Below are 16,335 nucleotides of genomic sequence, written 5' to 3'. Positions count from 1 at the left end.
AAGCAACGTAGATGTAGAAACAAAGTGGCCACGAAAAACTTGCCAGCAAGCAGGAACCTAGGAAGAAACATAGAGAGGAACCAGGCTCAAATGTGGGGCCAGTACTCTTCTGGCTGTACCGGGAGACATACATATTTATATCAGTAGACTGCACAATAGAAAAGGGAACAGAACTATTCTAAAAGTGGGTAAAAGCCATATCATCCTCCCCTCACTATCAAAGGGTTAGTAACCAGGCTGTATCACATCTGGCCATGATTGGGAGTCCTATAGGGTGGCTCACAATTGGCCCAGCGTTGTCCGGGTTTGGCCGGGGGTAGGCCGTCAATGTAACTAATCATTTGTTCTTAACTGACTTGCCTACATAAATAAAGGTAAAACATGTTTTTTTTGGTGTTTTTTTTTAAAGACTCATTTCATAGAACTTTAAAACACTGGCAGATTGTCCACTTCACCACTTAGGTGTACTACTCTTTGAGCACTCCAGATATCCCAGTGAATAAAACAAATGCTGGCAATACTGGTGTCAAACCATGCAAGTAGGAGTAGCATGATAAACAGTTTATCATGAAACAGTTCTACTGCAACTTTTCATACACAGTGGGAAGTTGGAACGAACAACATAGTTAGATAGAACCTGCTCTTACCATGAGAAACAGATTTCCCAATCTTCTCCTCCTCTTCTTCATCTTTAATGTTGACATTCAGCTCCAGTGTTTGACTGCAGTCTTCCAGCTTCACTGATGCCATCTCTGGATCCTGCAGTGCAAACTGGGCTCCACTGTCACAATCAGGACCCAGTGACTGTAGGTTTGCACTCAGTGTGGAAGGAGAGAGGCATGCTGAGTTTGTCGTCACTGTTGATGTTACCGGCCTCAGACTTAATTCTAGTCCTGTAGTAACAATGAGAAACAGAAATAAATGTTATTGTGTTGACATTTCTGGCACTTTCTTTATTCTCTATTAAAATATATTATATTTTTTCTTGTTCAATTATCTAATTCAGTGCTTGACTTGGACTGAAATAGGTACCGGTACTGTTTATATTTAGATGCAGGAGCTCCACAATACTGTTGAGGTAATATTCTAGAAGAGGAACATGAGCTCAAACAGTAGAACATTGAGGTGCTGGTCCTCATCTCCAGTGAGCTCCTGTCCATCTCATTTCAATAGATCAGGTAGGTAAGCATTGACAACAAAACAAGAATTAATTCAAATTAGACAAAGTACACGCTACACAACGTAACTAAACTTAACCTATAGTAGATTTCTTGGCTTTACATAAATTAATAAACGACTCAAAAACCATTTAGTACAAGGTTGCAGTATGTTTCAGGCAGCACTATGTACTATTTTCCTGAATAACCTTGTCTTCTCTATATTATTTAAATCAAAAAACAATTGTATTTCCCGTTCACACCATAGTAACATTTATAGACAAAGAAACGGAATGTGTCTGAATATTAGTACACATGTAGGACTGATCATCATTACATTCAGCTTCAAAACAGTAGTGCGACCATGAAATTGTCTCTCTTTGACGCAGACAGAGTGGGCGCCGCCATTTTCCCAGCTCGTGAATTTTACACAAAACCAATAGCATGTAAAACGAACTCAGAAATCTCAAATAAATTGATTTGATTATTAAATTACCTTGAGAAAATTATGTACATCCACTCAGTTCCAAGAAGGCGTAGCAGTCAGTCGTCTTTGTCTTGTCCCATGTATATATTTTTCTTCGCATTCTTTTTTATATTTTTCCTAAACCTCAACTTCAAATACTCTCCTTCAACCCGCCTCACCCAATGTGGTGTGGATCTGTTTTTATTCCTAAAGTATTTCTATTTACCTCAGAACTGGAATCTCTCAACTGAAGCTAACAAGCTACCAGCTATCAGTCAGCTAACCACTGCTAGCGGCTATCAGTCAGCTAACCACTGCTAGCGGTCATCAGCTAACCTTTAGCTCGGACAGCTCTCACCAGTTCTTACAACGCATTTCAAACCAGAGCAAACCGGACCTATTTTTCTCTCCATATCCTCCGGATTCCTACCAGCAAACGATGAACATTTTCATCTGGATCATCGCCGCTTGCTAACCAAATTTGTATACCGAGTATGTCCACATCTCCGTCAGACCATTTTAATGGTAAACTACATGGTCATTTTAAAATTTGCATTTTTTTAGTGACCCAATACGTAATATTATCATAATTTGGTTTTAATCCAGAGAGAATAGCAAAAGTATCTAGATCCTCTATGAGGCCGTGGAGAGACTAATTGTGGTTTTAAAAGAAAACATAAATCATCAGCATACAATGACACCTTAGTTTTTAAGCCACGGATTTTGTAATCCCTAAATATTATTGTTTGATCTAATCTTAACAGCTAACATTTCCATGGCAATAATAAATAGATATGCCGATAGTGGACAACCTTGTTTTATTCCTCTAAATAGTTTAAAAGTTTGAGATGTAGACATTATTTACTATTTTACACTTAGGGTTACTATACATAACTTTAACCCATTTTATAAAGAGATTTCCCAAAACTGAAATATTCTAGGCATTTATACAAACTCCAATCGTACTTTATCAAAAGCCTTCTCAAAATCAGCTATGAAAACCAGGCCTGGTGTCCCTGATATTTCATAGTTTTCTATTATTTCTAGTAGTTGTCGTATATTATCTCCAATGTATCGTCCATGTAAAAAAACCTGTCTGATTACTATGAATAATAGCTGACAATACTTTAATTCTATGCGCCAAGCATTTTGCTAGAATTTTTGCATCACAACACTGAAGTGTAAGAGGTCTCCAATTTTTAAATGGACTGGATCTTTATATATATATATATATATATATATATATATATATATACACACCACTTTGCTCCTGTTTCAGTAATAATGATATCAGACCTTCTTGTTGTGTGTCTGATAATCTACCATTTATATAGGAGTGGTTAAAACATGCTAATAATGGTCCTTTGAGTATATAAAAAAAGATGTGTATACTTCCACTGATATGCCATCCAGCCCTGGAGTAATCCCATCCTTAAAGGCCCCAATTTCATCAAGCAGTTCCTCCTCTGTAATTTGGCCTTCATATGAGTCTTTCTCTACAGATGTTAATTTTAACATTATTATTAGGAAAAAAATCCATACAATTAGTTTCAGTTAGTGGAGATGGAGGAGCCTGAAACACAAACATATTCTTAAAGTACATTACTTCCTCTTTCAAAATATAATTTGGTGAATCATGCGTGACTCCATCATTTGTAACAAGTTTTAATACTTTTTTTTGGTAGCATTTCTATATTGAAGATTGAAATAGAATTTGGTGCATTTTCCCCCATATTCCATCCAGTTCGCTTTATTGTTATAATATATTACACTGGATCTTTCTGGAATTAAGTTCCTCCATTTCTTTTTGTTTTTCCTCTAACTTATTCTGTGCCTCTATGGTACCGTTTATATTGCTGTCTAACTGTACTGTTAGTCCTTCAATTTCCTTTGTGAATATAGACTTGATCTAAATCGCTTTGTTTTATAGAGGAGTACTGAATTGCATGGCCTCTAAAGGCACACTTAAGTGTCCCATACAGTAAGGGGATCTGCTGTACCTATGTTATGTCTGAAAAAGTCAGTTATAAATTCTCCTGTCCTAGTTCTAAACAATTTATCAGCTAGTAGGCTTTGATTAAATTTCCAATATCCTCGCCCACGTGGAAATTCTGTAAGATATATATATATATACCAATAATGTGATGATCCGACCGCATTCTGTCCCCTATCAACACTTTTTAAACTTTTGGTGCCAGAGAGAATGGCATAAGAAAGTAGTCAAGACGACTAGCTTGATTAAGCCTCCGCCATGTATATCTCACTAGGTCAGGGTATTTAAGTCTCCATATATCCACTAATTCCTTAAGTGCCTGAGGGTGATAGTTTGTAGTGTGATTTCCTTTCCGGTCCATAGAGGTATTGAAGACCGTATTAAAATCCAAACAAAGATATAAAACTGTATTTTTTTGTGAAGAATCAACAACAAGTGGGACACAATCATGAAGTGGAACGACATTTATTGGATATTTCAAACTTTTTTAACAAATCAAAAACTGAAAAATTGGGCGTGCAAAATTATTCAGCCCCCTTAAATTAATACTTTGTAGCACCACCTTTTGCTGCGATTACAGCTGTAAGTCTCTATCAGTTTTGCACATCGAGAGACTGACATTTTTTCCCATTCTTCCTTGCAAAACAGCTTGAGCTCAGTGAGGTTGGATGGAGAGCATTTGTGAACAGCAGTTTTCAGTTCTTTCCACAGATTCTCGATTGGATTCAGGTCTGGACTTTGACTTGGCCATTCTAACACCTGGATATGTTTATTTTTGAACCATTCCATTGTAGATTTTGCTTTATGTTTTGGATCATTGTCTTGTTGGAAGACAAATCTCCGTCCCAGTCTCAGGTCTTATGTAGACTTCATCAGGTTTTCTTCCAGAATGGTCCTGTATTTGGCTCCATGCATCTTCCCATCAATTTTAACCATCTTCCCTGTCCCTGCTGAAGAAAAGCAGGCCCAAACCATGATGCTGCCACCACCATGTTTGACAGTGGGGATGGTATATTCAGGGTGATGAGCTGTGTTGCTTTTACGCCAAACATAACATTTTGCATTGTTGCCAAAAAGTTCAATTTTGGTTTCATCTGACCAGAGCACCTTCTTCCACATGTTTGGTGTGTCTCCCAGGTGGCTTGTGGCAAACTTTAAACGACACTTTTTATGGATATCTTTAAGAAATGGCTTTCTTCTTGCCACTCTTCCATAAAGGCCAGATTTGTGCAATATACGACTGATTGTTGTCCTATGGACAGAGTCTCCCACCTCAGATGTAGATCTCTGCAGTTCATCCAGAGTGATCATGGGCCTCTTGGCTGCATCTCTGATCAGTCTTCTCCTTGTATGAGCTGAAAGTTTAGAGGGACGGCCAGGTCTTGGTAGATTTGCAGTGGTCTGATACTCCTTCCATTTCAATATTATCGCTTGCACAGTGCTCCTTGGGATGTTTAAAGCTTGGGAAATCTTTTTGTATCCAAATCTGGCTTTAAACTTCTTCACAACAGTATCTCGGACCTGCCTGGTGTGTTCCTTGTTCTTCATGATGCTCTCTGCACTTTTAACGGACCTCTGAGACTATCACAGTGCAGGTGCATTTATACGGAGACTTGATTACACACAGGTGGATTGTATTTATCATCATTAGTCATTTAGGTCAACATTGGATCATTCAGAGATCCTCACTGAACTTCTGGAGAGAGTTTGCTGCACTGAAAGTAAAGGGGCTGAATAATTTTGCACGCCCAATTTTTCAGTTTTTGATTCGTTAAAAAAGTTTGAAATATCCAATAAATGTCGTTCCACTTCATGATTGTGTCCCACTTGTTGTTGATTCTTCACAAAAAAATACAGTTTTATATCTTTATGTTTGAAGCCTGAAATGTGGCAAAAGGTCGCAAAGTTCAAGGGGGCCGAATACTTTCGCAAGGCACTGTATTTCACCACCTACCATAATGAGACAACTTTCAATTCTATTTATCAAAATATATGTTTATAAACGTACCATTAAAAAGTAACATGATGATGGGTGTGTCTATATAGCTGTACCATGATATTTGCATTTCTACTAGGTAAACCTCCAATTGGTCCCTACTATTCCACCCGCTAAAAGCCCTCATCCCAATGCCCGGCAGACCACCCCCGACCCCCCGTATCCCATAGCCCTGAACAGATTGGGATCCATCCTTCGAAAAGAGCACACAGTGCCATTTACCGAGTTGAAGTAGATCAACTGCCAAATGCCTTTCCATCGCCCTCACCCCGATTTGTATTATATATAGCTCTGGATCATCCTCTATCGTCCCTAACATCTTTTACTCCTTCGCAACATTTGTGAGATACACACATACACCCACACACACTCAACCCTTTCCCCCCACACAACCATAAACTCACATTCTCAACAGCTGCACCATCCCAGAGCCCAACTCAAGAAAGGTCTTGATTTACAAATGCACTTACAGTTGCAGCTGTATGAGACGGCCTGCAAGACAGCACAAAAAAATGGGCAGAAATTGAGCGATTTTATGAACCATTGTCACATCCTAGATGGAGGTCAAATGTACACCTTTTCCCTGAAACACCCACAATACAGTCACCCGTATTGACCATATTCCCAAGCATCTCCATGCAGTCTGACTTTGATTTTGCGCCACCAGGGTCACAATATACCCCCTCTCTGAATGTCAGAGTGTGACCCCCTCCCCATGGGTTACTGCAGCTAGTGTTGCCAGCACTGCCACTGCCTGGGTGGGGGCACCCCACCGGAATCCCCACCGGCTAGGTACAAGCTCGTCAAGGTTCTCATTAGCAGCTTTGAGAATTTCCTAGTGTAGCATGCTCTCCCTTTAGGGACAAACCCTGCAATGCAGGCTCAGAATCTTGAGGGGGCAGTGCTGATCTAGATCTCTGACCGCATTTTGGCTGCATACAGACCTCTTACAGCAGGCCCATAAAACAGTTAGGGACTTCTCCTTAGTATCTGGGTCATTCAGGTGGGTGTCTAGGGTATAGGGTTGTGGACCGTACCATTAAATTAGGATTATAAATAAATAATTAGATATCATTTATTTTAAAAATGTAGTTCCCCATGATAGGACAATAAATAAATCAAATGTATAAGTTATTTTAAAACTGTTCCACCATGATAGGACAATAAATAAATAAGAAGTATAATTCATTATAAAAGTATATCCATCATCTGAACAACATTGAAAGCCTGCTTATTATTATTCGACCATGCTGGTCATTTATGAACATTTGAACATCTTGGCCATGTTCTGTTATAATCTCCACCCGGCACAGCCAGAAGAGGACTGGCCACCCCACATAGCCTACCCCACATAGCCTTCCTCTCTAGGTTTCTTCCTAGGTTTTGGCCTTTCTAGGGAGTTTTTCCTAGCCACCGTGCTTCTACACCTGCATTGCTTGCTGTTTGGGGTTTTAGGCTGGGTTTCTATACAGCACTTTGAGATATCAGCTGATGTACAAAGGGCTATATAAATACATTTGATTTGATTTTGCTCATACCCTGGCCCACAGCAATACATTGGTTCTGGGATATGCAACCATTCCATTACTCACTCAACTTTCCCAAACAAAACAATACAATTAAAATAATAAACACACCCACACCATCCACACTGTGCCTTCTGTTTACTTGGTTTTTATCTTCACCATGTTGAATTAGTGCTTGTGTGTTCCAATTAGTTACAGGTGAAGATATATACAAAAGCTTTTATTGTATTGTTACAATCCATAACCGGGCTAGAATTGTGTTTCATTATTTTCCTCATCTACGAGAACTTTGTAATTATTTAAATAACCATGGAGTAGTCTGTGTCTCTGAACAACTGGTTATCAATATATAGTTTATCAACGCGGAGAGCTACTCGTTTCCCTTTTAATCTATTTTCTTTGAAAATTGGATACAGAACTTTGCGCCGTTCTGCAATTTCCTTCGGAAACTGATCATTCATGCCAATTTTGGTCCCAGCAAGTCTTTTAACCATTATTTTATCTTTAAATGAAGCAAATTTGGCAACGATTGGGGTTCATACCTTTGGCCTCTCTGTCCGAAGCGGTGTACACATTCAAGTTGGATTTTGTCAATTACTTCAGATCCCACGTGAAGCTGAGGTCTACCGATTAATCGGAATGGCCGATTTCAAGTTTTCATAACAATCGGAAATCGGTATTTTTGGACACCGATTTGGCTGAATTCTTATACAGTGGGGGAAAAAAGTATTTAGTCAGCCACCAATTGTGCAAGTTCTCCCACTTAAAAATATGAGAGGCCTGTAATTTTCATCATAGGTACACTTCAACTATGACAGACAAAATGAGAAGAAAAGAAATCCAGAAAATCATTGTAGGATTTTTTTATTTATTTATTTGCAAATTATGGTGACCATATTCCCAAGAATCTCCATGGGTTTGGTACAGGTAGGCAGTCACTGTAAATAAGAATTGGTTCTTAACTGACTTGCCTAGTTAAATAAAATAAAACAATTATAATATGCCAGTACACTAAAGCCATGATAATGCTTTATTATAAAGGTATTTTATTTAACGTGTTCTGGTACCTCGGAGACCCGCAGGTCACCCCCTCGGACTCACTTTTGGTTCCAGCACCTCCCAATTTACACATTAAGCACTGGAGAAATTGGTAGCTGCCGCTGCCTCCTCCGGCACACATCTCCTTTGCATAGAATTCGTGAGGATGTTGATTTTGGCCTTTGGAATAGACCACAACACCTGAACAGGATCGATACATTTGAACATCACACCTGCTAGACAGGAATGTCAGTGTTTTGCCATGGCCAGCGAAGAGCCCGGATCTCAATCCCATTGAGCACGTCTGGGACCTGTAGGATCGGAGGGTGAGGGATAGGACCATTCCCCCAGGAAATGTCCGGGATCTTGCAGGTGCCTTGGTGGAAGAGCGGGGTAACATCTCACAGCAAGAACTGGCAAATATGGTGCAGTCCATGAGGAGATGCACTGCGGTACTTAATGCAGCTGGTGGCCACACCAGATAGTGACATTTTTTATTTATTTTGACCCCCCCCTTTGTTCAGGGACACATTATTCTATTATGTTAGTCACATGTCCAAGGAACTTGTTCAGTTTATGTCTGTTGTTGAATCTTGTTATTTTACATACAAATATTTACACATGAAGTTTGCTGAAAATAAACACAGTTGACAGTAAGAGGACGTTTCTTTTTTTGCCGAGTTTATTTTTACCTTGTCAGCTCAGGGATTTGATCCAGCAACCTTTTGATTACTGGCCCATCTCTCCAACCACTAGGCTACCTGTACGTAATTCATATCAGTAGGCTGCGCAATACAAAAGGGGAATAAAACTAATCTAAAACTATCTCAGCCATATCATCCTCCACTCACTATCACAAAAGGGTTAGAAACGACACAAACTCATTTCATAGAATTTAAAAACACTGTCAGTTTTACTACACTTCTTCAGTCTACTCTCTGAACACTCCAGATCGCCCAGTGAATAAAACAAATGCTGGCAATACTGGTGTCAAACCATGCAAGTGTCAGTAACATGAAATAATATATACGTTCTCATTGAAACAGTTATACTGCAACTTTTCATGCACAGCGGAGAAGTTGTAACGAACAACAAAATTAGACAGAACCAGCTCTTACCATGACTAACAGATGTCCCAATCTTCTCCTCCTCTTCTTCATCTTTAATGTTGACATTCAGCTCCAGTGTTTGACTGCAGTCTTCCAGCTTCACTGATGCCATCTCTGGATCCTGCAGTGCAAACTGGGCTCCACTGTCACAATCAGGACCCAGTGACTGTAGGTTTGGACTCAATGTGGAAGGAGAGAGGCAGGCTGGGTTTGTCCTCACTGTCGATGTTCCCGGCCTCATACCTGAGTCGGCAAATAGTACAAGAGAAACAGACCCAAAAGTTATTTTCTTGACAGTTTTGGCAAGGTCTTTCTTAAATATATATATATATATCTCCTATATATATATATATTGGTCAATTATCTAATTCAGTGCTTGACTTGGACTGAAATAGTTGTCGATACTCATTTTGGGTGCCGGTATGGTTTATATTTAGGTGCAGGAGCTCCACAATACTTTTGAGCTATAACTTAACCTGTAGTAGATAAATGCATAAAAGACTCAAACCATTTAGTACAAGGTTACAGTTTGTTTTAGGCAGCACTATGTGATATTTTCATTGATAACCTTGTATTCACGGTTTTACTTCAAAAAACTATTGTATTTCCTGTTCACACCATAGTAACGTTTATAGATAAAGACAAACTGAATGTGTCAATATTATTATACATGTAGTAAACCGATAATTATTACATTAAACTTCAAAACAGTAGTGCAAACGTAAAATTGTCTCTCTGCTGCATCCACACTGCCTGCACTGAAGTCTGTTGACACAGACCGAGTGGGGTCGGCCATTTTACCACCTTGTGAATTTTTCCTTTCATGGAGTTCTACAATTCCTTCCACCTCATGACTTGGTTTTTGCTCTGACATGCACTGTGAAATGTGGGACCTTATATAGACAGGTGTGTGCCTTTCCAAATCATGTCCAATCAATTGAATTTACCACAGGTTGACAACAATCAAGTTGTAGAGATATCTCAAGGATGATCAATGGAAACAAGATACACCTGAGCTCAATGTTAAGTCTCATAGCAAAAGGTCTGAATACTTATGTAAATAAGGTATCCGTTTTTATTTTTTTTATAAATGTTTAAACATTTCTAAAAACCTGCGTTTGCTTTGTAATTATGGGGTATTGTGATGTCATTATGGGGTATTGTGATGTCATTATGGGGTATTGTGATGTCATTATGGGGTATTGTGATGTCATTATGGGGTATTGTGTGTAGATTGATGAGGGACATTTTTCATTTAATCAATTTTAAAATAAGGCGGTAACGTAACAAAATGTGGAAAAAAATCAAGGGGTCTGAATACTTTCCGAACACACTGTACGTATTCATATCAGTAGGCTGGTACTGTACGTATTCATATCAGTAGGCTGGTACTGTACGTATTCATATCAGTAGGCTGGTACTGTATGTATTCATATCAGTAGGCTGGTACTGTATGTATTCATATCAGTAGGCTGGTACTGTATGTATTCATATCAGTAGGCTGGTACTGTACGTATTCATATCAGTAGGCTGGTACTGTACGTATTCATATCAGTAGGCTGGTACTGTACGTATTCATATCAGTAGGCTGGTACTGTACGTATTCATATCAGTAGGCTGGTACTGTATGTATTCATATCAGTAGTCTGGTACTGTATGTATTCATATCAGTAGGCTGGTACTGTACGTATCCATATCAGTAGGCTGGTACTGTACGTATCCATATCAGTAGGCTGGTACTGTACGTATCCATATCAGTAGGCTGGTACTGTACGTATCCATATCAGTAGGCTGGTACTGTACGTATTCATATCAGTAGTCTGGTACTGTACGTATTCATATCAGTAGGCTGGTACTGTACGTATCCATATCAGTAGTCTGGTACTGTACGTATCCATATCAGTAGGCTGGTACTGTATGTATTCATATCAGTAGTCTGTGCAATACAAAAGGGGAATAAAACTATTCTAAAAGTATCTCATAAGACAAGAAAATTATGATCTATATCATCCTCCACTCACTATCACACGGGTTAGTAACTACAGACTCATTTCATATCATCCTCTCACTATCACAAGGGTTAGTAACTACACAGACTCACTTCATAGAACTTTAAAACACTGGCAGTTTGTCTACTTCACTTCTTTAGTCTACTCTCTGATCACTCCAGATAGACCAGTTAATAAAACAAATGTTGACAATACTGGTGTCAAACCTCCAAGTCTCAGTAGCATGAAATAACATCTACCTTCTCATTAAAACAGTTTATCGTGAAATCCTGCCCTGCCTTTCTAAAGTCTTCAAAAGCCAAGTGAACAAACAGATCACCGACCATCTCGAATCCCACCGTACCTTCTCCGCTATGCAATCTGGTTTCCGAGCTGGTCACGGGTGCACCTCAGCCACGCTCAAGGTCCTAAACGATATCACAACTGCCATCGATAAAAGACAGTACTGTGCAGCCGTCTTCATTGACCTGGCCAAGGCTTTCGACTCTGTCAATCACCACATTCTTATTGGCAGACTCAACAGCCTTGGTTTCTCAAATGACTGCCTCGCTTGGTTCACCAACTACATCTCAGACAGAGTTCAGTCTATCAAATCGGAGGGCCTGTTGTCCGGACATCTGGCAGTCTCTGGGGGTTCCACAGGGTTAAATTCTCTGTATATATCAATGATCTCGCTCTTGCTGCAGACGACACCATTCTGTATACCTCCGGCCCTTCTTTGGACACTGTTAAACCTCCAGATGAGCTTCAATGCCATACAACACTCCTTCCGTGGCCCCCAACTGCTCTTAAATGCTAGTAAAGCTAAATGCATGCTCATCAACCGATCGCTGCCCGTACCCGCCCGCCCGACTAGCATCACTACCCTGGACGGTTCTGACTTAGAATATGTGGACAACTACAAATACCTAGGTGTTTGGTTAGACTGTAAACTCTCCTTCCAGACTCACATTAAGCATCTCCAATCCAAAAATAAATCTAGAATCGGCTTCCTATTTCACAACAAAGCCTCCTTCACTCGTGCTGCCAAACATACCCTCGTAAAACTGACTATCCTACCGATCCTTGACTTCGGCGATGTCATTTACAAAATAGCCTCCAACAGTACTCAGCAAATTGGATGTAGTCTACCACAATGCCATCCGTTTTGTCACCAAAGCCCCATATACTAACCACCACTGCGACCTGTATGCTCTCGTTGGCTGGCCCTCGCTTCATATTCGTCACCAAACCCATTGGCTCCAGGTCATCTATAAGTTTTTGCTAGGTAAAGAACTGCCTTATCTCAGCTCACTGGTCACCATAGCAACACCCACCAGTAGCATGTGGTGCAGCAGGCATATTACACTGGTCATCCCCAAAGCAAACTCCTCCTTTGGCCGCCTCTCCTTCCAGTTCTCTGCTGTCAATGACTGGAACGAATTGCAAAAAATTACTGAAGCTGGAGTCTTATCTCCCTCACTAACTTTAAGCGTCAGCTGTCAGAGCAGCTTACCGATCATTGCACCTGTACACAGCCCATCTGTACATAGCCCACCTAACTACCCAGTCCGCATATTGTTATTTACTTTTGCACCTCAGTATCTCTACTTGCACATCATCATCTATCACTCCAGTGTTAATGCTACATTGTAATTATTTCGCCACTGTGGCTTTTATTGCCTTACCCCCCTAATCTTACTACATTTGCACACACTGCATATAGATTTTTCGTTTGTTTATCCCATGTGTAACTCTGTGTTTGTGTCGCACTGCTTTGCTTTATCTTGGCCAGGTCGCAGTTGTAAATGAGAACTCGTTCTCAACTGGCCCACCTGGTTAAATAAAGGTGTTCTCAACTGGCCCACCTGGTTAAATAAAGGTGTTCTCAACTGGCCCACCTGGTTAAATAAAGGTGTTCTCAACTGGCCCACCTGGTTAAATAAAGGTGTTCTCAACTAGCCCACCTGGTTAAATAAAGGTGTTCTCAACTGGCCCACCTGGTTAAATAAAGGTGTTCTCAACTGGCCCACCTGGTTAAATAAAGGTGTTCTCAACTGGCCCACCTGGTTAAATAAAGGTGAAATAAAATAAATACAACAGTTCTACAGCAACTTTTCATACACAGTGGGAAGTTGGAATGAAAAACAAACTTAGTTAGATAGAACCTGCTCTTACCATGAGAAACAGATGTCCCAATCTCCTCCTCCTCTTCTTCAGCTTTAATGTTGACATTCAGCTCCAGTGTTTGACTGCAGTCTTCCAGCTTCACTGATGTCATCTCTGGATCCTGCAGTGCAAACTGGGCTCCACTGTCACAATCAGGACCCAGTGACTGTAGGTTTGAACTCAGTGTGGAAGGAGAGAGGAAGGCTGGGTTTGTCCTCACTGTTGATGTTACCGGCCTCAGACTTAATCTGAGTTGGCCAGTAGTAATAAAGAGAAACGGACACAAAAGTTAGTCCCAGAACTGTCAAGACTTTCTTTATTCTCTAAAAATATGGTTTATATTTAGGTAAAGGAGTTCCACAATACTGTTGAGCTAATATTCTATAAGAGGAACATGAGCTCAAACAGTAGAAATTTGAGGTGCTGGTACTCAGCTCTGGTGAGCTCCTGTCCAAGTCAAGCACTGATTTCAATAGATCTGGTAGCTAAGCATTGGCAACAAAACATTAATTAATTCACATTATACAAAGCATACACTTTAAATTAGGCTACACAACTCTAAATGTACTTAATCTATAGTAGATTTCCTGAATTCACATAAATGCATAAATTACTAAAAAAAACATTTAGTACAAGGTTGCAGTATGTTGTAGGCAGCACTATGTACTATTTTCCTGAATAACCTGGTCTTCCCTGTATTATTTCAATCAAAAAACAATATTATTTCCGTTCACACCATAGTAACATTTATAGACAGACAGAAAGAACTGAATGTCTCAATATTAGTACACGTGTAGAAAACTGATAATCATTACATTTAGCTCCAAAACAGTAGTGTAACCGTAATATTGTCTCTCTGCTGCACCCTCACTGCCTGCACTGAAGTACGTTGATGCAGACCGAGGGGGATCCGCCATTTTACCATCTCCCGAATTTTACACAAAACCAAAAACGACATGTAAAACGAACCCGGAAATCTCAAATAGATTGATCCTTTAGAAATTACCTTGACGAAATTATATACATCCACTCAGACTACCAAAGTATCTAACTATGTGACTTGAAAAAGGTGATCACGTTCACTCACGCGGTTTGACATTTAAAAAAATAGCACATAAAACCTTTATCAAACGTGATAATACCTTGACGTAATTGTTACCTAGCATGTTATGAAATGTTCTTTCGATATTAGAACGTGCTATTACATACCAGTAGTAATATATTAGAAACGGACACAGAAGTTATCGTCTCGACTGCACAATTCTGACGTATCCTTTATTCTGAAGAATGATGTGCGCCTGCGCGGAACTTCCTGTTTCCCCACTACCAGTTTCTAAACACAGAGACGTAACAACGCGAGACTTCAGAGAACGCTTGGGAAGCAGACTTCTCAAGCCGGGGTTTGAGAAGTTGAGAAGTGAACAATTCTGATACTTTTGCAGCGGCTAATGGGGATCCTAATAAATACCAAAAATATTCCGTCGGTACACACTTGAAACATGGCCATTATTTTATCAATTTCATAACTGCAGTGGCTTATTCACAATAACTGCATATGCATACTGCATACTGCATACTATATACATCTTAGCATCACAGGTAGCCTAGTGGTTAGAGCGTTGGGCTATGTAGCTGGAAAGTTGCTGAATCAAATCCCCGAGTTTACATCGCATTAATCTTTCGTTCTGTCCCTGAACAATGTAGTTAACCCTGTCACGAACCGGCTCAAAGCCCGTAACAAAGGGAGACAACGTGGAGATAAGGAGTAACAAAATATATATTTATTAACTAAAGCAACTAAGGAAAATATACAATGATGTGTGTAATCAGTAGTGTAAGTGAGTTTTGCGTGCATGAATGTGATAATGCAGGGTGTTGAAAGGTGCCAAAACAACCAAACAAACAAAAGGCCACCAAGAACCACAACACAATCTACAAAGGTGTCCGCATGGAGAGAGTCTCTTCCATGAATGTGGAAGAGGTCCATTTATCCTGGGAGACACCTGGCCCAGGTGTTTCCCATGAAGCTGACGACCCTCCCAACTCCGCCCACCGGCATCCTAATAAGGAAACAAGAACAAAGACAGAATACAGCAGACAGAGTGGGAGGGTCGTCACAAACCCACCGTTCCTTAGTAGGCAGTCATTGAGATAAAGGTAAAAAAATATTTAAAAAAAATCACGAGTAGCCAGACCGAGGTGAAGTTGGTTTCATATTCAGACATTCATTCGCCAAAAGCCATTGCAATTTCAAAAATCAATAACAAATGAATTGATTGTCACAGAAACAAAAACAGATATGGTTTATTCTATAAAATCTAATCAAATATCATTTAAAACTGTAGAAATCAATAACTAATTCACCGTTTGTCACAGAAACATCAAACTATGTATGATTTATTCTATAAATGTCTAGTATACTTTTACAACCATTGCTTTGAGTAGAAATTCCCGTTTTGATTTGATAGAAATACATAAAATCTCAAATACTGCATTTAAAGATGAAGAAATCAATAACTAATTCAGTGATTGTCTCAGAAAAAAAGTGAGAATATGCATTTAAAATAACTTTAAATAAATGTTAATTTCAAGTGCAATTTGTTCTATATGAAGTTAGACAATGTTTACATAAAGTTGTACAATGTTTACCATCTTAAATTGTATGTCAAATCAATGTTTGCATTTTAAGTGCAAAAGTTCCACATTTTAAAGTAGTTACAAGGCACAACAGTCATTTATTTATACGTCTCTAATTTAACAGCAAAAAAGGCCCCTTCCAATAATTTTCTATTTTAGCTTTGTTGAAGTCCTTCATTGTCATCCCCAGACAAGCTAAATGGAACCATCTCTGGCACACAGAGCGTTCTATCTGCAGTATTAAAAACATAAAACA

The 16,335-nt window shown here is 39.5% G+C and overlaps 1 protein-coding gene across 1 annotated transcript in view; it reads right to left on the bottom strand.

Moving 5' to 3' along the window:
* LOC118948156 (uncharacterized) overlaps positions 1 to 14,762 on the bottom strand; it is a 166,423-nt gene extending 151,661 nt beyond the window's left edge. The window contains exons 1-4 of the mRNA XM_090209465.1: positions 14,652 to 14,762; positions 13,452 to 13,690; positions 9,295 to 9,528; positions 648 to 893 (exon numbers count right to left, since the gene is read on the bottom strand). Of these exons, the coding sequence (XP_090065591.1) occupies positions 648 to 893; positions 9,295 to 9,528; positions 13,452 to 13,554 (583 nt within the window). The 5' untranslated portion in view covers positions 13,555 to 13,690; positions 14,652 to 14,762. The remainder of the gene's footprint in view (positions 1 to 647; positions 894 to 9,294; positions 9,529 to 13,451; positions 13,691 to 14,651) is intronic.
* Between the last annotated feature and the right edge of the window lie 1,573 nt (positions 14,763 to 16,335).

This window comes from Oncorhynchus mykiss, chromosome 18 (genome assembly GCF_057628025.1).
Source record: "Oncorhynchus mykiss isolate SJ-2025 chromosome 18, ASM5762802v1, whole genome shotgun sequence".
NCBI classification, from domain to species: Eukaryota; Metazoa; Chordata; class Actinopteri; order Salmoniformes; family Salmonidae; genus Oncorhynchus; species Oncorhynchus mykiss.
The sequence above is the reverse complement of the archived record's forward strand: the minus strand, read 5'-3'. Positions and strand labels throughout refer to the sequence as shown.